We start from the raw sequence: 25,801 nt of genomic DNA, 5'->3' as shown, positions 1-25,801 counted from the left end.
TAAGAGAGTGTTTAAGTGCATTACAAATACTCTAGTTGTGTGAACAACCAATATGGTGAGTGATAATGTGAGACCATTAGAAATTTAGAGGGGCGATATGGAGAAAAGTGCCAGAGTTCCAAGTTTGTAGGAAGGCTTCTTTCCTCCTCCATCCTCTTAGAGCCTCTGTGCATCCTCTCCCATCTTCCATGAAGAGTCGATGATCTCTATTCAAAGCCGTGAATGAGTCTTGAATGTGGATGCATCCTAAAGGTCTATAACATGGATATGCCTTGCGGTCCAAATGTGCCACGCTATAATACTTGTTCAGCTCCCATGTGTGATAGTGTTTGCTAGTCCACTATGTTTGTGAGTAATTTGGAGGTTGGATCTTGCTTAGATGCTGTCCAACAATGAGGAAGGATTGGCTCCCTGAACATTGTCATATTCACATGTTCGGGGCTTGTCTTTGTTGTGTCATGGAATGTCATCTTGAGGGCTCTCCTCCATATCTCCTAAGCTTTGGGACAGTCCCATAGGCAGTGTCTTTGCTTGTCCTTTGGCTCCCCACATCTCACACATGCCACTAGGTAATCTCACATAATCTCAAGCATGAGCTGCAAGAGTTTTTCATAAAGGGAGTAGAGTTCTTGGGGGATGTGAGTTTTTCATGAACTATTTGTTGACTTTACCAGCATTGGCCTACCCAAGTCAGGTGATGATCACATCACCTTATTTCTCAACAAGTTTTCCCCAATCTATTTGAATTTCATGTAGAAAGCCTTCTACAAGTTTTAGTGCTAGCTATTCTGATATGTATGGTTGCATTATGAAGTCCATAAAAGGCCTCTTCTTCTTCTTTGCTATTGTCAGCATAGCTTCTGTGTTTAAACTCCTTTGAAGAGCGAATTGAGAGTGGCATGAAATCTAAGCCCTTAGAAGGGGACACAACTTTCTTAAAGAACATAATTCCTTTAAATCCTCTTGTTGTGTGGACTAGGAATGTTGTTCCAAGGCCTCAGGTAATCCCTTGAAATCTCCTTCCAATTCCTACCTGACCTTGAGCACACTACGTAGATGCACCTTTACATGCAACAACTGTTGTTTTGGACCACGAGTTTTGAGGTAAGGTTTAGGGGAATGATGGAAAGGTCAGCTACGGTTGGGGCATTGTTCTAGAGCGCATGGTGCCTGATGGTAGTACTAGGTGTAAGATCAGAGATCAACTCTCAGAGTGCATGTAGTCTCAAGGCTCTTATGGCTGTGTGGATACATAGGAGGACCATTTCAAGGTTGGGGCTGCCTTATGGTGGGAGTATATTGTGTCAGATGAGCAAGAATTGCAGCAGTTAGCTATTTGCATCTTGAGTCAAGTTGTGAGCTCCTCCTGTGTAGAACAATTGTGGGCCTCCAACAGTCAAATTGCGTCAAGCAAGAGAAATCACCTTGAAGTAGAAAATACAAATGATTTAGTCTTTGTTAGCTGATAATGTGAGGGTGCTATGCAAAAGTGCTTCAGCAAAGGCTGATCCATTTACATAGTGGGAGATGGAGCACGAGGAGGAGAATGCTTGTGTGGTGGAGACTAACCTTGGCGCTCATGATCATGAGGCCAACACTTTGAATGCCACAGATATTGATACTCTTGCAGATGTGGATGGTAGTGCTACAATTTATGATGATGGTGATGATGATGCTTGATTTACTAGAAGTCTTAGTTGTAGCTTGTTGCTGGTCATGATTGATGTGTTTGTCATTGTTTTGTGTATTACTTTCTGGCAGGCTGCAGGCTTAGCTGCTGACTGTCTATGACTTTTATTAGAAGTTATAGTTTGCTTTTATTCTACTATTGGCTCAAGTCATTCTGACTCTTCATGTTCAGTTTTTTTGGATAATATCTCCTCCATTATCTATATGATTTGAACTTTGGGCAGTTACAGTATTTGCGATTGGATTTTGGACATTGAGGCATATTTGTCATTGGGACAGCAGTGTCTCATTTTATGTGCACACTTGTTTAGAACTTGTCTCATGTTCATTATGTGATATTGTGAGAAAATCCATTGAAAACTTATTTTTTTTAACTGTAAAATTTATTTCCATATTTATTCACTTTAGTATGGTTCAATGTATTGAGCTGAAACTGTTTTTTCAGTTAAAAATGCCTTTTTTATTTTGCAATCAGTCCAGATCCCTGTTCCCTGGTTTTGTCCATCCCCTGCTGTCCCTGTCCCTGCCTGCTGTTTCTATGTCTCTTCCTCTCTTGGTCTCACAGTTCTATAGCGTTTCGGGTTTCACATTTCTCAAACAGCCTCAGTGAAGCATGCTAGAAAATTTAGTACACATGAGGTTTACATTATATTACTTCATGTTCTATGTGGAATGTTAAAAGAACCTTTTTGTGGCTCAAGCTTGTTCATATAATGTTGTTGACCTTTGAAATAATTTTTTTGATGTGAGGTAGTTAAATTTTTGTCAGCTGACCTTTACTTTGGCATGGATTTTAAGGTGCCAAATGCAATGGAATTTGCTAATTGGATAGGGCGCACAAAACGAAAGAAGATATTTGTCACTGGGTAATGACTGTTCAATGCTTTATGAAATAGATCACTTTTATATGGTTTCAAGAAAAATGTGAAAAACACACATTATCATTGCTTGCTATTTGTAATCCTATTTATGTGTCGAATAAACATTGAAAAAGGTTAAAGTACTAAAAACACACATTATCATTGCTTGCTATTTATAATCCTATTTATGTGTCGAATAAACATTGAAAAAGTTTAAAGTACTAAAAACACACATTATCATTGCTTGCTATTTGTAATCCTATTTTATGTGTTGAATAAACATTGAAAAAGTTATAAGTACTACATGCATGTCAGACCTTGAAGTTACAAAATGGAGATTGTTTAGGTGTGAATCATCCTCAACATGATAGGTATGTAGTTCAAGGAAAATGAGCAACGCTCAAAGTATATGATTTGAACAAAAGAATAGATTGTACTTGGCTGTGGGGTGATAGCTCATACAAATAGAGTTGTAGGGACAAATTAGCAATTTGGTCATCTTCTGCTTGTGAATCCTAGAGATTTAATGGGAATGCTGGGAGCTTTGTACTCAGGGTTATTTAGCATTTTCATTTGTTTGGGCCTAATGTTGTCTTTCTTTCTCATTCATTTGTTATGAAACTGCTATAGACATGTTTGGCAATCACTGGGCCAGTTCAATCCTTGGACCATGGCATCACAACCTCGCAGTGAGCTCCTTCTCTTTGCCACCCCTATCAACACTGTTCATGCACCTGATTTGGTTGCTATTTGCTTATATGTTTATGGTTGTTGCCTTATTTTGTGGTGCCTTTGTGCTCATTCATCGCATGCTTCAGCTTGCATCTGACATGGTGTTAAAAGATGAGTGTCAAGATCTTGGAGGCAGCAGGACAACTTAGAGGGAAGATGCTCATTGTTGTGCATGGATGCAACAGGGGGACAGCGTGGGGACCCTGGTAGGAGCTTCTGCAGTTTCCTTTTGGCATGAGTGGGCACAAACAGACCCCCCATGGCAGTACTTTACTACAATGCTTGTGCAGAGTGCTGTCTAGTTTGTTGTTTGGACCTATGGGGGATTCCTCTGCACTCCTTTCAGAGTACTGTCCAGTTTATTGTTTGGACCTATGGGGGATTCCTTTGCACTCCGCCTGTTAGAATTTGCCAATTTTGGGCAGTGCCCGATGCGATTTGTGGTGTGTGGACACTTATTTTAAGTGCCAAAGTGTGGTGTGGACACCTTGTGTATTAGGACTTTAATGTGGTGACACTAGGTCCTCGAGTTGGTTAAATTAACTCTAGTTACTGTGCGGAAGGTTGGTTAGGTCAACCTTTAGACCTTGTACATTCATTCAATCCTCTCAATAGTAGTGAATACACTCTCTTTTTCTTTCACTATTATTGTCTACCGTTTGTTGTTTCTTTCTCCTCCATAGCTAGTTCCAACATTTGGTATTAGAGCTACTCAATCGCAACCATCAATGTTGCCGGCCCTCTTGAGCATAGTTGTTAGCATAGTTTTCAGGTACGAAATGTATGACGCGGTACAGTACGATAAAATATGGTACTAAATGGTACCTTAAGTTTTTATAATGTACGGTATGATGTTAGTAGAAAAAAAAACTTGATTATTTTGGACTAAAGATAATAGAATAGATGTCTCAAGTCTAAATAGCAATGCTATTAGAGTATTTAAGATGAATACTTGAGGGTAATATGCCAAAAGCTAATGTTGCATGTGCAACATGTGCTACTGCTATCTACAACTTACAAGTACATAGATGGAAGTGGATACATCATACATGAATGATCAACATATAAGACATATGAGAGAAGTGTGGGCTTGAGAGAGAGAGAGAGAGAGAGAGAGAGAGAGAGAGAGAGAGAGAGAGACCTTTTACGAAAGAGAGAGAGAGAGAGAGAGAGAGAGAGAGACCTTTTACGAAAGAGAGAGAGAGAGAGAGAGAGAGAGAGAGAGAGAGAGAGACCTTTTACGAAAGAGAGAGAGAGAGAGAGAGAGAGAGAGAGAGAGAGAGAGAGAGAGAGAGATTGAGATTCAGCCCGCCGCCGCACCGATTTGTCCAAAAAAGAGAGAGAGAGAGAGAGAGAGCCATAAGAAAGAAAGAGGGAAAAAAAAAAGAAAGGAGAAAGAAAGAAAGAAAAAAATGTAGACTTGAAGAAAAAAAGTGCCTATTTTTTTGTACTAAATTGTATGGATACGTACCGTACTCTATTGTACAAATCATACCATATAGATCAGCGTGTACTACGTATGAAGACAATCCTAGTTGTCAGGTATGACAGGTATGATACGCTAAAAAATGGTATTAAATGGTACCTTATGATTTTATAGGGTACAGTATGATATTAGTACCAATTTTTTTTTAACATGGTTTAAAAAAAACCATAAATCATTAAATGATAGAACGCAATGCACATGTTTAAAGTGGGAATAGCCATTTCATTACAAAATAAGATGAATACATGAGGGTGGCCGTCACGGTCGCATGGGTTGCACCACAATATGCGATATAACTAGAGTCTAGTACATACATGGTCCATGGATGATGCATCGTAGTGGCATGTGGATTCAATGATAGTAGATACAAAAAAGAGAGAGATGTACGAATCTATGATGAGGCATCATCATCATCATCATCATTGTCAGAATCAATCTAGGTGCGCATCAAGAGAATCTGAAGATGACTCCTCGGTATCGGATGATGAGACATTCTCATACTCATCCTCACTGATGAGGTTACCATCATCATCAAATGATGGCTTCCTAGGTGTGGACTATGTAGGCAAGGGCGAAATGTCATCATGAGGCACCGGATGTAAGCTACTAGAGCTCCACCTTACATATGTCTCCAAGCCACTCAAACCACCCCTCCTCGATGCCGAAGGACGCTGAATGACCATGCCCTTGTTGCCACCTACTCAAGCTCCTTGCCCACGAGTACGTTGACTGTGAGTGCCATGAGTATTTGCTGCTATAAGCTCTCTATAGAGCTCCATAAAAATCATCTCCTCCTTGCTCACCTCCTATGTACACTTGGAAAAGTGTTGCCTGCCAACTTGAATATATCAATATTCACCTACACAATGCACATAAGATTGTAAATGCTTAAGTCTAAATTGTAAAGTATTAACTTTAAAGTTTAAAACAAAAAATTTTAAATTTTATGTTTAAGTATTTACTTGCTTTGGACTACCCATGCACATCATAGTTCTCATCATGTGTAAGTTATTGCGGGAATAGACTAACCTCTCTAATTGTTGTGTGTTAAGCGGATTGCGAATCTCTGTGTGAATGAGAGAATAGGTACTTCAATTTCTCTCACACGTAGCCGAAGAGCAATCTTGAGCAAGGACTCTCATGGCTGAGCGCGCTGAAGGGTCTCCAATGCATATCCAAAGTTTTGCCACCAAAATAAAGGCTTCACAGGTGACTTTCTCCTCCAATAAGTGGAAGAATCAAAAGCCACATGTCTTCTCTGATCCGCATAGTATCCTTGCTCCTTTAGCACAACATTGTGGTCATCCATAGGGACCATATGAGTTAAACAAGCAAGTTGATTTGAACACAACTCTTTATCATCCATAACTTTTGGTGACTTGTAGGTTGGATGTACCAATGCAGCAAAACCATCGATGGGCTTATATATCCGTGCCCATCTCCTCTCCGCTATCTCTAGAATATGTGCATGCTATGTCTCTGTGATCACTGTGTAAGCATATGCCTTCACCAATGCTGCTCTAAAGAAGTGAACAAGAAAGCCCATGGTGGACCCGTGGCAATCACTCGTATGTAACATTCTATAAAAGGGAGTCATGATAGTTACACTGGTACATACTTTTTATCAAAACTAATCATGAAGTCACAAGCATTGCATGGCTTTGGCCTCCTTTGTCTCATGCCCATCCCACTCATTCCATAGAGTGGACACCATTGTCAACTGCATCTCATAAAGGCGCTCCAACAATAACCACATGTAAGCAAAGTGAGTCAAAGAAAGCTTCTTCAACTCGAGCGTATCATGCTTACGCTACATCACAAGCACCTTCACCTTCCCGTGAAGAAGGTGACAATTGATGTAGTTTTGCAGACTACCCTCTTCACCCACTTGAGCTTCCCAATGTCCTCCATAAGCAAGTCCAAACAATGACTTACACATGGAGTCCACACAATTGTGGGAAACTCGGCCTCAAGCAAATGGCCCATGCGTTGAGAATTCGATGCATTGTCGGTAACAATTCGCATCACATTCGAGGGAATTACAAGTGAGTAACAATACTTGGAGATTAGAGAGAGAGAAAGTTGAGCCTTTCAAATTTCAACTTTCAAGATTCAAGAATGAAGAGAGAGAGGGATTTGCAGGAAAGAGTGAATCGAGATGAATATTAGAGAGAATAGGGAGATAGATAGTTATGCATAAAGTATAATGAAAAAAAGTGAAACAAATTTAAAAGGCAATGTATACCTCAATGATAGCTTGCCGAACATTGCGGAAGATGAATGCACCGGTCGTTTTCCTCCCCCTGTTGCCGGTATGTACAGCCCGCAAAAAGTAAGTGCTGAGTGGACATCAGACGAGTATGTTGATGATGCCCCGTTTCGCACAATCACTCCATCCGTCAGTGAGAATGGAGCAACCATATTTTACCCATGTGGGTCGAATAGGATCAAGGGCTCTATCAATCCTTTTATTCTCTTCATCAATCTTTTAGTCCTCATGTTGTTGTATGTGACACTGGTTCATCCTTCACATGGACCCACATTGGCACTAGCTTTTACCATCTTGTTCCATATTTTATCCATGTGGCGCGAATGGGATCAAGGAATCTATCAATCCTTTCCTTCTCTTCATCAATCTTTTCATTCTCATGTCGTTGTATGTGACACCGGTCCATCCTTCACATGGACCCACATTGGAACTGGCTTTTATCTTCTTCTTCTATTGCTCTTGCTTTAGGACATTGAATGCAAGATTACACTCAATCACCGTGCGTGCAATTTTACTGTCCGCAAGTCGTTGCCTTTCTCTAAGAAAGACAACTGATCCACGCACATGACTGAGCACTTGAGAGAGAGGATTGTCTCTCTGGTATTGCATGAGCCTCCACTCTTTGTTTTTTATTGGAGCTAGATGTGGATGTGGAGCTCCCACCACCATTGGTGGAGGCCTCTCCTACATTGGTTGAAGGTATGCCCACATTCCATGCTTCCTCATTAGTAGGCATAGGAGTTGGTGCCGATACACTCAAGGCTCAAAGACTCAAGCCTTTTCCCATCTCCTCTCTCTCACTCATGCTCTTTCAACTTCATTGCAACCCTCTCCCTCTCTTTTAAGTTTCAAGTTTCAAGTTTCAAAAGTCAAGACTCAAGCATCTCACTCTCCCTTTCTCTCTCTCTCGCTCCCTCAGGTCCTCTCGATGGGAAAGAGGAGAGAGTGAGATACTAGAGCTTCACGAATCACACATCAATTCAAGATCCAAGAGAGGTAGATGAGAATGGCAAGTGCTTGTTGAATTGGTCCGGAAGCATGGAGGAGAGAAGCACCTTTTGTAGATGAGAGAAGGGTCAAACAGTGAAAGAGGGGTCAAGAGTTAAATAAGGCTGCCAGTTGGATGGAATCCAACTACCTATCCCCCCCCAACAAAATAAAAAAAGGGCCATGCAAGAAGACATGTGCAAGCGGAATGCGAGGAGATGCGGTAGAGATAGTGGCCAGGAAAGCTCCATTTTTTTGTACGAAACCGTATGGATATGTACCGTATCGTTTGGTACGAATCTTACCGTATGGACAATACCATACAACGTACCAGTGCAACTCTCCTCTTGAGCTAAAACATGCTTTATAGATTATTAGTCACTCATTTCGAGTAGCGGTGGAGAGCTTTGAAGTTGTTGTACTTGCAGCTGGCGGTGATCCTCTTGAGGCTTGAGGTGGTGGCATAGCTATTGAGGAGGTTGGCAGCGCTGAAGTTCAGCTTGACAATAGATTTCTTCATTTTCAAAGTTTTTTTTAAGAAACACGAATTAAATTTCCCCCCCTTAAGTCACCCATTCATATGGGTGAGGGGGAGAACATTGCATGTATAGAGGCTATAAGTGTGCACTTTTTCTTTCATTATATGGTGCCCCCGGTGAAGACATTCTACAAAAAACCTTCAGTTTCTCTTGGAGAGGTGAAAGTTTATCTTTGCTTTCTAAGTTTTTTGTCAAAGATAGAAAATGATGGTACAAGGAATCAACCATTTAGATAGAACATGCCATTTGTGACTTCTTGTTTCTAATCAATTCACATAATTAAACAGCCCCAAATCACGTTTAATTAACGAAAAACACAAAATTGGTGCGTGGTTTGAGAGAGTTTTAGTGGTCTCCTAAAACCCTAATTTTTGGGGCATGCTTCAACAACTATAAATAGATAGGCTGCCCACCGTTCAGTCTCATCTCCTTTTATGTAGGTTCTCACTTTTCTTGTGCTGATTTCAGCCAACAGTCTTCATCCATGTGGTGGTTCAACCTTTGCGACGACTTCCAAACTTTCCACAGCTCCTCCAGTACCTGGGGCTTCTTCCTCAGTTGTCGCCCATTGTTTGGTGCTCTCCCTTCTATTGTGTTTGGTCCTTTAGCCATTGCTAGCTCACGATCTGTCTCTACCTGCTTGTATTTGAGACTCCATCAACAACTATGTGACAGTTGGTAGCACCCTTCCTCAGTGTCAGGCGACCTCCTGTTGTTTGTGTTTGGTTTTCCCTTCAGCAAACGGCAGTTGGTGTGCTTTCCCATCCACCTAGTGGCTCTCCTACTATTGTGTTTGCAGTTTTTTAGTGCCACCCACCTCGTTAGGCATTATCCGTTGCTGTCGCCTTTGTCTCGTGACTCTTTGGTGATGAGCGTTTGATATTTTCCTCGCCTTTGGTGACTTCAATTGGTGGTCACACACTTGGTATCTATCTCCGGTGGAGGTTACACTCCAATACGCCAGTGCTTTGCCCTTGGGCATTCTGTACATTGTTACATTAATCTACAACATTCATTCACTTCAGAGTTTCTTCTCTCAGTTTTTGTCTGTGTTTGAGTTTTGAGTTTTGCAATTAGGGTTTGAGTTTTGCTTGTCACTATCTAAGTCTGTGTGTTCTAGTTGTGGTCATAGATGATGTGTTTCTTCAGTGTAACCCCTAGCATATCTTCACATGGTATCGGAGTTGGTGCTCTTCTAAAGAGTATCTTGTAGTGATTGTGAAGACTAGTCTTTGTGCAAGACTCTTATGCGACTGGAGTTTGAATGATAATGTCTCAGTCACCTTTTTCTAGGGATCCCTGAATGCCTTATCAAGCTTCTCCATCATTGGAGACTCTAAGAAGGCATTATGGTCTCGAGGAGGAGGTAGACACACCTTGACCTTTACCATCTTCTTCACGTTTCAATCACCTTTGAGAGGAAGAGTTTGAATAGCACTTGCGCATCATGTATAGTTTGGTTTATACCACTCTAAGGAGTACTATTACTCCGTTTGGACTGATTAGTGAGACTCACCATTGCTCTGATCTTGGAGGGACCACGACATTTGTGTGTTTGGATTCATTCACATCTAGGCCTTATGCATAGTTGTCAGGTATGAAAGGTATGATACGATACGGTATGATAAAATACGGTACTAAATAGTACCTTATGATTTTATAAGGTACAGTACAATATTAGTACGAAAAAAATTTAAGATGATTTTTTAAATAACAAAAACCATAAATCATTAAATGATAGATCATAGAATACATGTTTAAAGTGGAAATAGCCATTTTATTATAGAATAAGATGAATACATGGAGTGATCATCGCGGTCGCATGGGCTGCGCAAAATATGCGATACAACTACAGTCTAGTATATGTGATACAAAAAAAAAGAGAGACCTATGTTATATGAATCTATGATGAGGCATCACTATCATCATTATCATCATCATCATCAGAACCATTTGAGTGCTCATCAAGAGAGTCTGAAGATGACTCCTCGGGATCCGATGATGAGTCACACTCATACTCATCCTCACTGATGAGGTTACCATCATCATCAAATGATGGCTCCCTAGGTGGTAGCTATGTAGGCAAGGGGGGATGTCATCATGAGGCACATGATGTGAGCTACTAGAGCCCCGCCTTACATATGTTTGCAAGCCAGTTGAACCACCTCTCGTGGATGATGGAGGGCGTTGAATGACCAGGTCCTTGCTACTACCTACTCGAAATCCTCGTCCACGAGCTCGCTGACCACGAGTGTGACGAGTATCTTCTGCTATAAGCTCTTTATAAAGCTCTGCAAAAATCGTCTCCTCCTCCTCGTCCACCTCCTTAAGTATACTCGGAAGAGTGTCGCTCGTCAACTTGAATGTATCAACATTCACCTACACAATGCAGTGATGCACGTAAGATTGATCATTATAAATGCTAAAGTTTAAATTGTAAAGTATAAACTTCAAAGTTCAAAGTTTAAAAGTTAAAACAACAAATTTTAAAATTTAAATGTTATGGTTAAGTGTTTAAACTTTACCTACTTTGAACTACCCATGCTCATCATAGCTCTCATCATGCGTAAGTTAGTGCTGCAATAGACTAGCTGCTCTAACTGTCGTGTGCTAAGCCGATTGCAAATCTTTGTGTGAATGAGAGAATAGGCACTCTAGTTTCTCTCACATGCACACGAAGAGCAATCCAGGGCAAGGACTGTGAAAATAAAGGCTTCATCGGTGACTCTCTCCTCCAACAAGTAGGAGAAGCTAAAGCCATATGCCCTCTCTGATCTATATAGCATCCTAGCTCCTCGAGCACTGCATTGTGGTCATCCACAGGGACTACACAAGTCAAATAAGCAAGATGGTCTGAATGGAACTCTCTATCATCCATGACCGTTGGTGACTTGTAGGCCGGATGTACCAATGCGGCAAAACCATGGATGGGCTTATGTATTGACGCCCATCTCCTCTCTGCTATCTCTAAAACATGTGCACGATGTGTCTCTGTGATGACTTTACAAGCATGTGCCTCCACCAATGCCGATATAAATAAGTGAACGAGAAGGCCCATGGTGGACCCCTTGCAATCACTCATACCTAACACCCTATAAAAGGGAGTCACGACAATAACAATGGCACGAACTTTTTGCTAAAACTGCTCATTAAGGCACGAGCCTGCATGGCTTTGGCCTCCTCTGTCTCATACTCATCCCACTCATACCATAGAGTGGACACCGCTGTCTGGCGCAAGGCGGACCGCACCTCATAAAGGCGCTCTAGCAATAACCACATATAAGCAAAGCGAGTTGAAGAAGGCTTCTTCAACTCTAGTGTGCTATGCTTATGATACATCGCAAGCACCTTTACCTTTACCGTGAAGAATGTGACAATTGATGTAGCTTTGCGAACCACCCTCTTCACCCACTTGAGCTTCCCAATGTCCTCCATGAGCAAGTCCAAATAATGACTTGCACATGGAGTCCACACAATTGTAGGGAACTCGGACTCAAGCAAACGACCCTTGCACTAATAATTCAATGCATTGTCGGTAACAACTTGCACCACATTTGAGGGGCCCACCTAGAACTACAACTTACAAATTACAAGTAAGTATACTTATTACTTAATACTAACAATACTTGAAAATTGGAGGTTAGAGAGAAAAAGAGTCTAGAGAGAGTGAAAACTTGAGGCTTGCGGCTTGGGGGAAAAGAGAGAATCAAGATAGATCATAAATACTAGAGAGAAATTAATTATTAGAATAGGGAGATAGATAGTTATGCATATGCCATTATCCATAAATCAAATTTCAATTATGAATCATGATATTATCATAGTGAAAGAAAGTGAAACAAATTTAAAAGGCAAATTGCAATGCATACCTCAATGATAGCTTGTCGAATGTGGCGGTAGATGAATGTGCCCGTCGTTTTTCTCCCCCTCTTGCCAGTATCTACGACCCACAAAAAGTAAGTGCCAAGTGGACATGAGACGAGTATGTTGATGATGCCACATTTCTTATGATCACTCCCTCCATCGGTGAGAATGGAGCAACCATATTTTATCCATGCGGCCTAAATAGGATTAAGGGCTCTATCAATCCTCTCCTTCTCTTCATCAATCTTTTTCGTCCTTATATCATTGTATGTAACATCGGTCCATCCTTCACATGGACCCACATTGGCAATGGCTTTTACCATCTCCCATTGCTCTTGCTTTCAGACATTGAATGCAAGATTGCACTCAATTACCGTGCGTGCAATTTCAATGTCCGCAAGTCGTTGCCTTTTTCTAAGAAAGGCAACCGATCCATGCACATGACCTAGAGCTTGAGAGAGAGAGGATTGTCTCTCCCATACCGCATAAGCCTTCACTCTTTGTCTTTTACTGGAGCCGGATGTGGATGTGGAGCCCTCACCACCAATGGTAGAGGCCTCTCTTGCATCGGTTTAAGATACGCCCACATTGGATGCTTCCTCATTAGTAGGCATAGAAGTTGGTGCCGATAAGCCACTTCCTCCTCCTCTTGTGTATCCCCCTCTCATCTTGGCGAGAATCTCCTCCGCAATATTTTGAGGGATCTCCTTGCATGGAACAACTTGCCCCCCCGTCTTGTAAAGATGTTGGAGAAGCCGAGTTGCACCACTTGTATAGTGTTTCTCGCAATACTTGCATGTTCAATGGTGGGAGTTGGACTTCTTTGTGACCCTCTTCACATGGATCGCATGCAAATTGAAGGCCTCGTGCTTCTCACAAGTCATGGTGCTAATGACGGATAAAGAGGTCACAGAGAGAGAGAGAGAGAGAGAGAGAGAGAGAGAGAGAGAGAGAGAGAGAGAGAGAGAGAGAGAGAGAGAGAGAGAGAGAGAGAGAGAGAGAGAGAGAGAGAGAGAGAGAGAGAGAGAGAGAGAGAGAGAGAGAGAGAGAGAGAGAGAGAGAGGGATGGTGCCCCTGCGTCGTGCCGCCCTGACATCGCCTGGTCCGGCATGCCCTGCTGTCGTCTCGACCTGCGTTGTCGCCGCCTGAAGTACTGCCTGTCGTCACCCCCCGTTCGCGTCAGCACCGTCGTCGCCTCTGTTCGTCGGTCGTTCGCGTCTTGTCAGCATCGCCGACGCCTGCACCTCTGCTTGTTTTTGCCCTTCGCGTCTGGTCCCTGCGCGGCCAGCGAAAACCCTAGCGCCCTGTTCCTGACGCCCTGCTCCTGGAACCGTTAGGAGCAGACGCCCTGCTCCTGGAGCCGTCAGCGCGTCCTGCTCCTGGCGCCCTGTCCAGGGCCGGACGCCCTGTCCCTGACGCCCTGTCCACGGTCGCCTGCCACTGACGCCCTGTCCCCGGATGCTGCTGACGGATCCCTGCCCGGCACCCCAGCCTGTCCCGTCCTGCCGTGGAGATCGCCAAGGCTTTGTTTCGCCCTTCTGCCCCTGCACGGTGACAGGTAAAGCTCCGTTTTCATTAGCTATCCTTGCAGAGTACACCCTTGGACAACGCCTCTGTACAGAAAAGAGGGAGAGCGAGAGAGCGGGCAAGAGAGAGGGTCAGTCCTCCTTCGAGATCAAATCATCATACACGATGGCTGGTTTGGATCTGGATTTCATAGATCAAACAGTGGCAGCACTTGGCCCGAATTCTGATGCTGAGGAACCTGAGGATATGGTTCCGTGCAACGAAGAGATGCCCCCTGGTCCCGACATCCAGCCTTCGGGTAAACGTACCAAGCATACTTCGGAAGAGATAGGTGTTCCTCAGGATCGTTCCTATGCTCAGGTTGCTTCGGATTCTGTGGACTCTCAGGATGTTGACTGGGAGCATTTGCTGGAATTTGCCAACACTTTGCTTGGCGATTATGTTCAACATAATTAGGAAGTCTTTTCTGACTCTGCACCTGACGATGTTCTGGACGCCACCGTGGACCCAAAAACTGTCCTACGCTCCTTTTCGGTATTTTATGATCGCGTTGTGATACTCTTCTTCACTGGTCGAATCCCGTTGCTTTCCCGTATTCGCCAGTGGTTGCACAGTCTGCTACAAGGGGAATGTGTTGAGATTTTTGTTGGCTCCTGAGGTTTTTTTGAGGTCCTGTTGAAATCGGAGACGCACCGTGCTGCTCTCCTGTCTAAACTGCCTTTGTTTTTTGAACGCCGGTTGGTTCATGTGGTTCCATGGCGCCCAATGGCAGATTTTCAGCGTCTGCTGCAACGTGAATGCCCTGTGTGGGTAGAGGTGGAAAATTGTCCGGCTGTTTATTGGCCACTATTGAAAGATGCTATGGCCGCTGTGGGCACTGTTCTGGTCCCTCCCAGTCTCAGGGCTGTGAATCGCAACCGCTTGTGTATGCTATGGGACACTGCAAGAAAAAGGCCTGCCTGGTTACGCCTCAATTGCTCTGGCATGCACCCGTTACACTTTCGTTTGAAATGGGGCAATTTTGCAGGGCATTGCTTTTCCTGTGGACAGTTGGGGCATTTTATGGCCGAATGCCCGGAACAGCAACACACTTCCGATGTTGGCCATGCTGCGCCGCCTATGGAAGATATGGTGTGTGATGCCCCGTCGCTGGATGCTACCCATCAGCCCCAAGCTCTGGTCAAAGGTAAACAACAGGTTTCGGGTCTGGATTCCCGTGCCACTAATTGGGTTGAAGTACGTGCAAAAAAAGGCAACAGGGTTGTTGGTGGCATGGAGAACACTGTGCCTACTACCTCACAAGATTCCATGCGTACATATATGCGCAGGAAGGAAATGTTGTCTTCCGAGCGCTCTGCTCCTGCTATGGTTTCCTCTGCCCCTCTTCATCAGCCCGCCAGGAAAATGTATTCGGATTGTCCAAAGGGTCCCCCTGCTGAGCTGGCATTTGATACCAGAGGTAATGTCATTACCCCGTGGGACCGTCGTTATCCCCGTTCCACCCCCAAACCAGCCGATATGCCGTCTACTTCCAAATCTGGTCCTCAGAACTCTTTTGCGGTATTGGCGGATTTCTTGGACGAGGGAGTCTTGGACATTCTCGCTGACAAAGTCAAATCAAGGCAAGCTGTGTCTCGTACCTGATTTTGTTTTGAATACACATGAAAATAGCCACGTGGAATGTGCGAGGAATTTGTTCTCGACACAAGCAACATGCCATGTGGACTGTATTGCATGAAAATCAGTGGGATGTCCTGTGCGCTGTTGAGCACAAGAGTCACGGTGAAGCCGGAAAAGTGGTAGATTGCCATGGCTTTCGATTGTTTTATGCAGGGACACAGGCCATGCATTATTCGGGTGTGCTCATGATTGTACATGACAAATATGAGCCTGTTCTTATTAAAAATGATGTTCATGGCCGTTTTTTGGTGATTGAAATTTTATTCGAAGGGGAAATCTTATGGCTACTTGGTCTCTATGCTCCGAATGATTCCTTATCTCGTCGGGCGCTTTGGTAGACTTTGCAGACCTCCTTGTCACTTGGCAGACGGGGCTTCTTCATGGGGGATTTCAATATGTGTGTTGATTCTTCCCAGTCCACATCGGAGCATTCGGTAATGGATGCGCCGGAAAGTCGTATGTGGCATGCGTTGGCTCTTGCTGTTCTTAAGCAAGATCTCTGGTCCTGGCTACACCCGTCTTCTACAGGGTTTACTTTCCATTCTGCCCAGTATGCTACAATATGGTCGCGATTGGACCGTATCTATATCATGCAGAATGATGATTTTCTTCCCGAGATGCTCGAAATAAAAGTGCTGCAGCAATATGCCTTGTCGGACCATTTCCCTCTGCAGCTTGAGCTGCTTGCACAACCCATTGCACCTTTCAAGCAATTTCTGGAGAGACTCCCTTTGCGTTTCAATTCGTCTTACCTGAAGCATGCCATCTTTCAGGGCTATATGCAGCAATTGATTGACAGATTCCTCTTGGACTTCTCTTCTCAGGGCACTGCGTCATTTGAAAAATTGCTTTCTAATGTGCAGCGGGTTGCTCGCCAGTATGGGATCTATCATGCCTCTCTTTGTCAGCAGCGTCACAAGGCAGTCGAGGACATACTGGCTTTGGTTCGTTCTCTGCTGGTGGATACTCCGGATGATGCATTTCTGCTCGCACTGGCCATGCGAGTGGCTGCTCTTATTAAAGAATTCCACTTGAAATCATATCAGCAGGCCAAACTGCACCATCTGACAGAGACTTTGCAAGATAGTGCATGTCAGACCCATAAGTTTTTTCGAGCTCTCCATGCCTCGCCTGCTAGGGAGAATATGACCAGACTCGAGGATGCAGAAGGCCACCTTATCCTGGATCCGCAGACTATTGTGCATATGTGCAGGAATTATTTCCGTGACCTTCTCGGTTCCACTTCTCCACCTTCAGATCAAATCACTCAGGCCCGTTCGGGTTTTTATGACCTGGTCCGCAATCAGCTTCCGCAGGACATGCAAGCTACTATGGAGTCCGATATTTGTGAGGCAGAGGTTATGGACATCTTGTTACACTTGCCCAAGGATAAAAGTCCGGGTTGGGATGGTCTCACCAATGAGTTCTTTGAAGCTTTTGCTACCCAACTGGCGAAACCATTGCAGGCTTTGTTTCAGCAGGTGTGGAAAACGGGGATCATGCCTTCCTCATGGAAAGAAGGCCTTATTAAACTGCTTCCAAAAGTTCCTTCGCCATCTAAGTTGACCCAGTGGCGCCCCATTTCTTTGATGGGTTCAATGTACAAAATCTTTTCCAAAATAATGGCGAATCGGCTCCATAAGTATCTCCCGGCCATTGTGCACCCTCTACAGTATGGTTTCATTAAGGGCCGAAATATTCTGCACAATGTATTGAATGCTCAACTGGCTATTGATTATGCAAGGCATTCTAATCAGGAGGTAGTACTGATTCAACTGGACCTGGAAAAGGCTTTTGACTATCTGGATTGGTCTTTTGTTGCTGAACTTATGTTTGCTATGGGCTTTGGTCCCCGGATGTCTCGTCTAATCTACACCATTAGCGCTGCAGTGTCTTCGCAAGTCATGCTGAACGGAGGTGTTACTGAGCCATTTGTACTTGCCCGCTCTGTCAGACAAGGGTGCCCTTTGAGCCCTCTATTCTTTGCCCTTGACACATCCAGTTCTTTCTATGTTATCTCATATGGCAGCCTCTTCTCAGTTGGCCGGACTGTCGCTTCCTACAGGACAGCACTTCATTAGCCAATCCCTGGCGGATGATACTTTTATGATTTTGCGTGCGGACAATGACAACCTTCGACGAGCATTGGATGTTTGGGGCCTCTTTGGTCAGGCGTCCGGCCTTCGTATCAATGCGCTCAAATCAGCCATTCTCAGCTGCACGGAGTCGAACTTGCAGTCCTTGGACTGGCAGGGTCTGGTTGTTCCTCGTGGCTCCATTGTCAGGCACCTTGGGTATCCTTTGGGTGTTGATGTTCCCCCAAAGCAGCTTCTGCAGTGGATTTCTCAGAAAATGGTGGCTAAGTTTATGTATTGGAAATCTCAAGCCTGGCCCTTCCATATTCGCCTCAAAGTGGCCCAGACAATTATGTTGTCAATGCTCACATATTTCTTGCCATTGTTGCCCTGGACTACTACGACTCTGAATGCTCTTACTCAGTCTATTCGTTTCATGTTATGGAAGAAGGACTCATTGCATGCAGGTATTTCCTGGATCTCTTGGTCGCATGCGTGCACCCCCAAACGCATGGGTGACAGAGCTATTTTAGATGCCCAAACTCACATGCAGGCACTCCGTTGGTCTCTTTTCCGCGCCATGTGCTCGGATCATCATCCATGGGTCGATATAGCCCGTTATTTCCTTGAGAGCCATGGGCTTCTACATGGCAATACCCAAATCCGGAGTTCTTGGTGGCATGTTCTTAATGCTGATTCGCGGTTCTCCAGTTCTTCTTCGTCGCTGCTTACTCATTTGGTATGTTCCTGGAAACAGGTCCTCCAGAAGGCTCAGTGGCATCCAGCGGAGGATCGCTTGGCTACTAACTCTTTTCAATTGGAATTGCTGGCAGTCTCGCGTTTACTTGCATGGGAAGGTAAACATGAGCTTAGACCACAATTCAACCGGATGGCCCGTTTGGACTTGTCTTCAGTTGCGGATGCCACCCTTGCCAGTCGCCATGTGCTTATATCTTTTCGTACAGCTAGGAGGCTTTTCAGGATCCCTCGGGGATATAGGCCTTTATGGGAACAGCTTTTGCGGATACTCCAGAGCAGACAACCCTTTCCTGCCCCTTGCTTCAGATCATCCCTGGCAAGATTGGGACCTACAAGGCCGGCTGACTTTAAGCAAAGCTTCTGCTAACCAACCAAAGCGAATGCTTTATGGGGATTACGTAAATCCCGGTCATGGTGGAGGGCAACTGTGATGGAGGGCTGGTTGAACAAGACACCCTTCAAATGTAAAGTCTTTCTTTGGAGAGTGATGATTGGTGGTCTTCCGCTTGCTTCGGCTCTTTCCAAGCGACGAATCTCCAATGGCAACTGTTTCTTTTGCACCACTGCTGTGGAATCAGCCCGCCACCGATTTATTTCTTGCCCCATCGCAAAGAAAGTCTGGTTATTTTTGTCGGCTGTTTGGCAAGGAGTGGTTGGATTTACCCTGCGCCCCTTTGATTGGGTTTTCGGGCAGCCCAAATACCCCACTCCTGCACAGCCACATATGAAGCTCATGTATCATTTTCTTCGATATTGGGGCTGTTGGCATAACTGGACCATTCGGAATGCTTTTCTTTTTGACTCCGCCTATAATGTTCAGCGGCATATTGCAAGGCTTAAGGGCCTCTTGTATTGGCAGTTGGATCTTCTCCAGCATTCTGATTTGCTCTCTAGGGAGGACTTACGTCCCTGGCATATGGCAATTTCATCTGCATCTTTGCCATAACGTCGTAACTTGTAGTACTTCGCACCTCTTCACATGATGGCTTAGATTGTCGTCATGTATCTTGTAATCAAGTCATCCTGTACTTTTTTTCGTAATTAATACAATTACCTTTTACGAGAGAGAGAGAGAGAGAGAGAGAGAGAGAGAGAGAGAGAGAGAGAGAGAGAGAGAGAGAGAGAGAGAGAGAGAGAGAGAGAGAGAGAGAGAGAGAGAGAGAGAGAGAGAGAGAGAGAGAGAGAGAGAGAGAGAGAGAGAGAGAGAGAGAGAGAGAGAGAGAGAGAGAGAGAGCAGGGTGATTTTCTTCTTGTGTTAAAGTTCTAATAGTCTTTCGTCACTTTCTTGGAGGACTTGATGATCTGATGTAACAAAATGTAAGAGATTTAGTGAGAATCATGACCGGATGGTTTGATGTATATATTTTTCCGAGAGAGAGTTCTAAGCAGACCTGATGGTTTGATGTAAAATATTTACTTAATTCAATTACCTTCATGGAGAGAGAGAGAGAGAGAGAGAGAGAGAGAGAGAGAGAGAGAGAGAGAGAGAGAGAGAGAGAGAGAGAGATGCTTGAGTCTCGAGTCTTGAAACTTGAAAGTTGAGTCCTGAAAGTTGAAAGGGAGGGAGACTCGAGAGGCCCGAGGGTTGGAGTAAAGTTGAAAGAGCAAGAGTGAGAGAGAGGGGATGGGAGATGAGAATGACAAATGCTTTGATAGGGTTGCGGGATAGAGGGGATGGGAGATGAGATTTGAGAATGGCAAATGCTTCGATAGGGTGAGGGAAAGAGGGGTTGGGAGGTGAGATTCGAGAATGACAAATCACAAGTCCATTCAAGAATCAAGATCCAAGAGAGGAAGATAAGAATAGTAAGTGCTTGCTGAATTGGTGTGGAAGCATGGAGGAGAGGAGCACCTTCTATAGATGAGAGAAGGGTCAAAGTTCAAACAGTCAAAGAGAGGGCTTCCAGCCAGAAGGAATCCAGAGAGGGCTGGGGAGGGGAGTGCATGACTGGAAAAGGGGGCGGGATGAGGTATCTAAGGCTTCCCACCCCCCAAAAAGTGCCATGTAGGCAGGCGGAGAAAAGCGGGGGCACAGGAAACATGTGACATGGGACACAAGACGCGCAGGTGATGTGGCCTAAACAGGCGCAAAACCACATGCGAATTCTTACGGATATGTACCGTACGGTACTATACGAATCTGTCCATACGACGTACGAAGGCAACTATGGCCTTATGTCAGGTTCATATGATCCTTTTGAGTTGCCTGAGCCAAAATTCTCTTTTGTTTCTCCTTTTGGTGTGCAGGATCTAGATGGTTTTCGACATATTAACTTTAATGAGGAGATTCTCAAAGTAGATATTCTTCATCAGGTGTATCTCTACCATCTGTTTCATTTGAATAAGTAAACCACGGTCCACAATTCTTAACTCCCTCCCATTCCACCAGTATCTTCTTCCCATTCTAATCTACTCACATCTTCCTTCGAAAATCTTGGATTACACTCCACTTGAGCTTAAAGCAATCTAGAGGTGGGATCTAACATTTCCTTCCCTAGCCTTTTCTCATTCATTGACCACTTTACCACATTCTCATACACTGGGACGACTATGATAGGCACCTACCTCACGAGCCCTGAACACTGACAACGTCTCCACACGACCTTTCAAATGTAGGGATATCCATCCTATGCTTATAGGCTATTGTCACACATCCCTTGGGTCACTCCTATGCAAGGATTTTCATCCTCTACTCCACGTGTCCCTATCCCTCACTTGATTGACCTTCATGCAATAAGTGCTTGAGTCTTAGGATCTTTGGGACCTCGTCGTTGGTACTGAGAACGAGCTCACCTTGATAACATCCGTCAATGAAAAGCCAACAATGCCACAACCAATTTTGAGTTAATGTAGGGGTTACTTTCTGAATTCCACTCTTAGTTACAACATTTTCCCCTCGCATTTGAGTGTTGGAGTTGTGTCATTGACAATCATGCGGTAGAGATCACACTTCACATGTCAATCTCGATTTTGGACTCTCGGTGTTTTCCATTAAGGAAGAGAATGGTCTAAAAGTCAAGTTGGCTGAATATCAGTGGTTACTCACCGAGTTTGCCACTACTGGCTCCTTGAAGTTAGATGACGATTAGGTCACATTCTTCTTGAACAAGTTTCCTGACAAATACTTCCATTTTATCCAACACATTATCTCACTACCCAAATTGCCGGCCTTCTACGAGTATAAGTGCTAGTTCTTGTGTTATGTACGGCTACACGATCAAGTAAAAAAGAAAGCCTTCACACAACCTTATTTTGAGGGGCAAGGGTTGGTTGTCTCTTCTTTGGGAGGGAAATCAATAGTGTCAAGAACTCGCAAGATGTGAATGCAAGCCAAAACAAGGGTGACACCCCTTCCTTCGACGGAACCAAAGAAACATGACCCCTTTGGCAACAAATTCCTAAGAAAAATAGGTTTTGTTCACATGGGTAGAGGCCAAGCCATGTGGACTAGGAGTGTCATACCAAGGGCCAAGGTCTTGCAGCTAGAAAACCATAGGAGACTGTTGGGGACTTTTGTCTCCAGTCCGGCTGGCCGGTCCAATGGGGCTATGCCTCTCGTTGCTACAACCTTTGCTCCATCTGGCCCAGTGGCTATTGGACATGTTGCGCGTAGATAGCCTCAGCAGCCTATCTCCTTCACTAGTATTGAAGGATTAACTGATTGGTATGCTAGCGGCTTCCCTATTTGCACTTTATGCATCCATTCCTCGGACATCCAATGTACCTTTTAGGACCAATTTTCCACCTCGCCATATGCGATGGTGGCCACACACTTAGCCTTTTCCTTTTTAGGCTTTTGTTGCATACTTACATACTCGTTTGCAAGGCTAACATGCGGGTTTGCACTAGTTCTTCCTGAGCTAGAGACAGGAGCTGCGTGCCGTTCCTTTCATGGTTCCATCTACTTGGAGTTTTGCTCTTCTACCAACATGGAGACTTCCCCTCCCGCGGCAGGGATCACATAATCTCTCTCTTGATGCTCTCATGGTGATGTCTTCTATCCTTGCCCTTTTAGTAGGGATGCTTTATCATCTTCATCCGCCTAGTTCTTGGTACCACATGAAGACCGACAACATGTATTCCCTGTTTCTTCTTCGGCATCAATATCGAGGTTGAGAGGGGGTTTCTACCCTTCTAGGTATTCTATAGGTTTTGGCACTTGTCTTCAAGATCGACCTCTCCCTTTGTTGCACCTTTCCCTATACATCACATGATTTCATCATCTTTTTACTAGGGTCCTTAGGTAAGTAAACAATTTCCCCATGAGGGACATTCTCCAAGTGACACCTGTTGCATGAGCATTTTTCAACACGTAGCATACTATGCATTTCATTGTACAGAGTACCAATGGACAGATCAGGTAAGTTGTTTCCACCAATGTATTACACTACCATCCTTCTTCCCATGGTTCTTCATTACCTTTCCCTTGTCAGCGACATCCTTGAGTGGTTGGGTTAGCTTGTACTATTTTGTGATGTGTTGGGCATACCCTCTCTCCTCTCGTCTTTTGGGTCACTGTTACTTAATTGACTTCCATCCCCAAAATAAACTTTCAAGCAAAAAAAAAAGAAGAAGTTTCAATGTGGTTCCATCTTCTATAGGGCTTGGTAGCCATTGGGCAGCCGACGCGCACCCTTTGTCCAATGCCTTGTCCTCTTTAGGGTGACTATTTCGACTCCCTTGGTAAGATAATTATGGCATATGTAGTCTTGGTAGGCCACTAGGCCCCCATTCCTCCCATAGCCAAATAGAGAAGATGGGACCCAAAGATGCATAGGCCTTGTCTTTAATTGCTGGGTTTGTGGTTAAAGGCAAAGAGCACCTAGTTTGCAAGTTAAACAAGGCTTTGTGTGGCTTAAAACAAGCTTCTTCTGCATGATATTTGAAGATAGATAGATACTTGAACAACAAGGGGTTCAAGAAGAGTTTAGGTGCTCTTGCTCTATACATTAAGAATGAAAAAAGGAGGGGGGAGGGGGGTTTTGAGTTGCCAGTCATCATTCTTTATGTGGATGGCATGCTGCTCATCAGACCTAAAGAGGATATAATTGCGTAATTTAAAGATGAATTGAAGAATACATTTGCTTCATCAGATATGGGCCTTTTACATTTCTATTTGGGGATGTAGTTTACTCAAAACTAGCACAATATCATCATGTCATAGTCAAGAGTATGTGGAAAAGCTTCTACATAGGTTTAACATGTAGGATTGTAAACCTGAGAGTACTCTGATGCAGCTAGGGCTGAAGCTTTCTATGCATGTGGGTAGTGAGGTGACTGATGTTGCATTTTACGGCCAAGGCATTGGGTGCCTTTGTGTTTATATCTACTACCAACCTTGGAACTTAGTGTGTGGAAGGTTGGTTAGGTCAGCCTTGGACCTTAGTTGTACATTCATTCTATCATCTTAACAGTAGTGAATACACTTTCGTTTGCTTTCATTGTTACTCTCTATACTCTCATGTCTCTCTCCTGCATAGACATTTCCAACATAGACTAAGACTGATTTGAGGTTGCATGGTACTCCTTATAAAGGAAGTTGTGAGTTGCTTCTAGATGGGCCCTCGATGTAGTGGTGCTCTACCTCTAAGGATGGTCTTTTTTAGTTCTTGTCTCTCTAGGAGAAAAATAGCAAAGCTTTTGTGATTTGTGTAGTCTATGATTCTAGATAGCCACATTAGCACGTCCTTGATCAAACAGTGGAAGCGGCTGACACCCCTGGATCTAATAGTAAGCTGCGTGGTAGTAGATATAGTTTTCCTTTGTTTTTGGATCTTGCTAACAGGTTTGACAATTGTGCTCCTTCGGAGGTGTGGATGTGTATTTGCTAGTCTCAATCTCTAGCTAGTGTGAAGGGGTGCATAGCTGACCAATAGCACATCTAAGCCCATGTGAGTAAGTGGATATCCATGTATCACAGAGGTACAATACAGCCATCCTCAGTGGTATGGAGAAGATAGTCTCGGTAGAAATCCATTTTCATTGGAGCTCATCTCCTGGTGTTAGTTGTGTCTCTTGGTAATCCAGGTGAATAAGATCTTATCTGATGAACAGAGAGAGAAAGAAGAAAGAAAGAACAATTTTCCTATCTCTGCTTTTACTAAAATACCCCTAAGTATTCATTGTCATGATAGTTTCCTTAGCCTTTCCTTATCATGGTATCCTAAAGCAAGTTTATTAGAATTGGCTGAGGTGAGAACTGGCATGTTAGCGCTAACAATAATGCTCTCATATTTGAAATCAGCGGTTATGGAGTCAATGAGCTAGCTTGTAGCTACGAGAAAGATTTCCTAAGAACGAGGTTCTGAAGGACCAATGAGTGGGAACATGAGCCGGTTGGTTTTCTTGGTGTATTTTTGTTTGGGTTGATGTTAGCCAATCGAGGTTCCCACTGAACTTGACTTGCTTTTATCTCAAGACTCGACCTGAAAGATATATTAACCTCTACTGAGGCCGAAAACTGTACATGAGACAAAATCACATACAATGATAATCGCTACGAAACATCAAAATGTGATGTGCTAAATGATGAATAGTGTTATACAGTGCAAATCAAAGAAATATAAAGTGGTATACAATACAATGTCCATATAGAGATACAACAAGAGGGTGGGGTGGATGTGTGGAAAAATACATGGCTAGTTGTATGACCGAAGAACGCTACATTGATGACTAGCTCAGTTAAGTCAAGTTCGATGGGTATAGTATGTTATACATCCTTAATGAGATAATGTAGGGGTAGTGTTTGGACTCATCCCTCAGCTCTTTCAGATACTGCTCGTGGATCTCCGTCATCTCCCTTGGGTGTAGCCTCTATGTTTGGTGCCCCTACACCCTTGGTTGGAATGTCGCTTGGGTCTCTTGAGCTCTCTAGACTGTCACCCCTTTGTGTGTAGATGCTGTATGTGTGGTTACTGTTTGTTAAAAAATTAGAGAGTTGTGACTGTTTGCCCCCTATTTGTAGGGTGCTTGTTTGGAGTAATGGTGTGCAGAGCCTCTGGATCTCAAGTAGGAACTGACCCAGGTGTTGTTGGTTTGGGGACTCCATGACTTGTCCAAGGGGAGTGTTGGATATCTTGCCTGAACTGTATTGTAGGCCCTACATTTGGAAATGTAGTGCTCCTCACTCCTCGCCTTCTCCCAGCATAGTCTACAGATCCTCTTGGCGCTGGGAACGTGGGCTGCTCGCCTTGTCTCGATCTGGAGCTGATGTGAGGAAACCTTGAGCTGGACGATGGCTACTTGCATCTCATGTGGCATTTATATGTCTAAGTATCTTGGTGTCTCAATTAAACCATCTGCCAGTCTTCATGAATTGGTCCTTATAGTATGGC

At 44.0% G+C, this 25,801-nt stretch overlaps 1 protein-coding gene across 4 annotated transcripts in view; it reads left to right on the top strand.

Moving 5' to 3' along the window:
- The window catches only part of LOC148031405 (RNA helicase, ATP-dependent, SK12/DOB1 protein), a 228,864-nt gene that overhangs the window by 118,773 nt on the left and 84,290 nt on the right, over positions 1-25,801 (top strand). For all 4 annotated transcript variants that reach the window (XM_087684930.1, XM_087684931.1, XM_087684929.1 and 1 more), the window contains one exon: positions 2,488-2,555. In XM_087684930.1, the coding sequence (XP_087541056.1) occupies positions 2,488-2,555 (68 nt within the window). The remainder of the gene's footprint in view (positions 1-2,487; positions 2,556-25,801) is intronic.

Source organism: Lygodium microphyllum, chromosome 9 (assembly GCF_053477565.2).
Source record: "Lygodium microphyllum isolate KBCC chromosome 9, Lygodium_microphyllum_v1.1.10, whole genome shotgun sequence".
NCBI lineage: Eukaryota > Viridiplantae > Streptophyta > Polypodiopsida > Schizaeales > Lygodiaceae > Lygodium > Lygodium microphyllum.
Note: the sequence above shows the minus strand (reverse complement) of the source record. Positions and strands in the feature narration are given on the sequence as shown.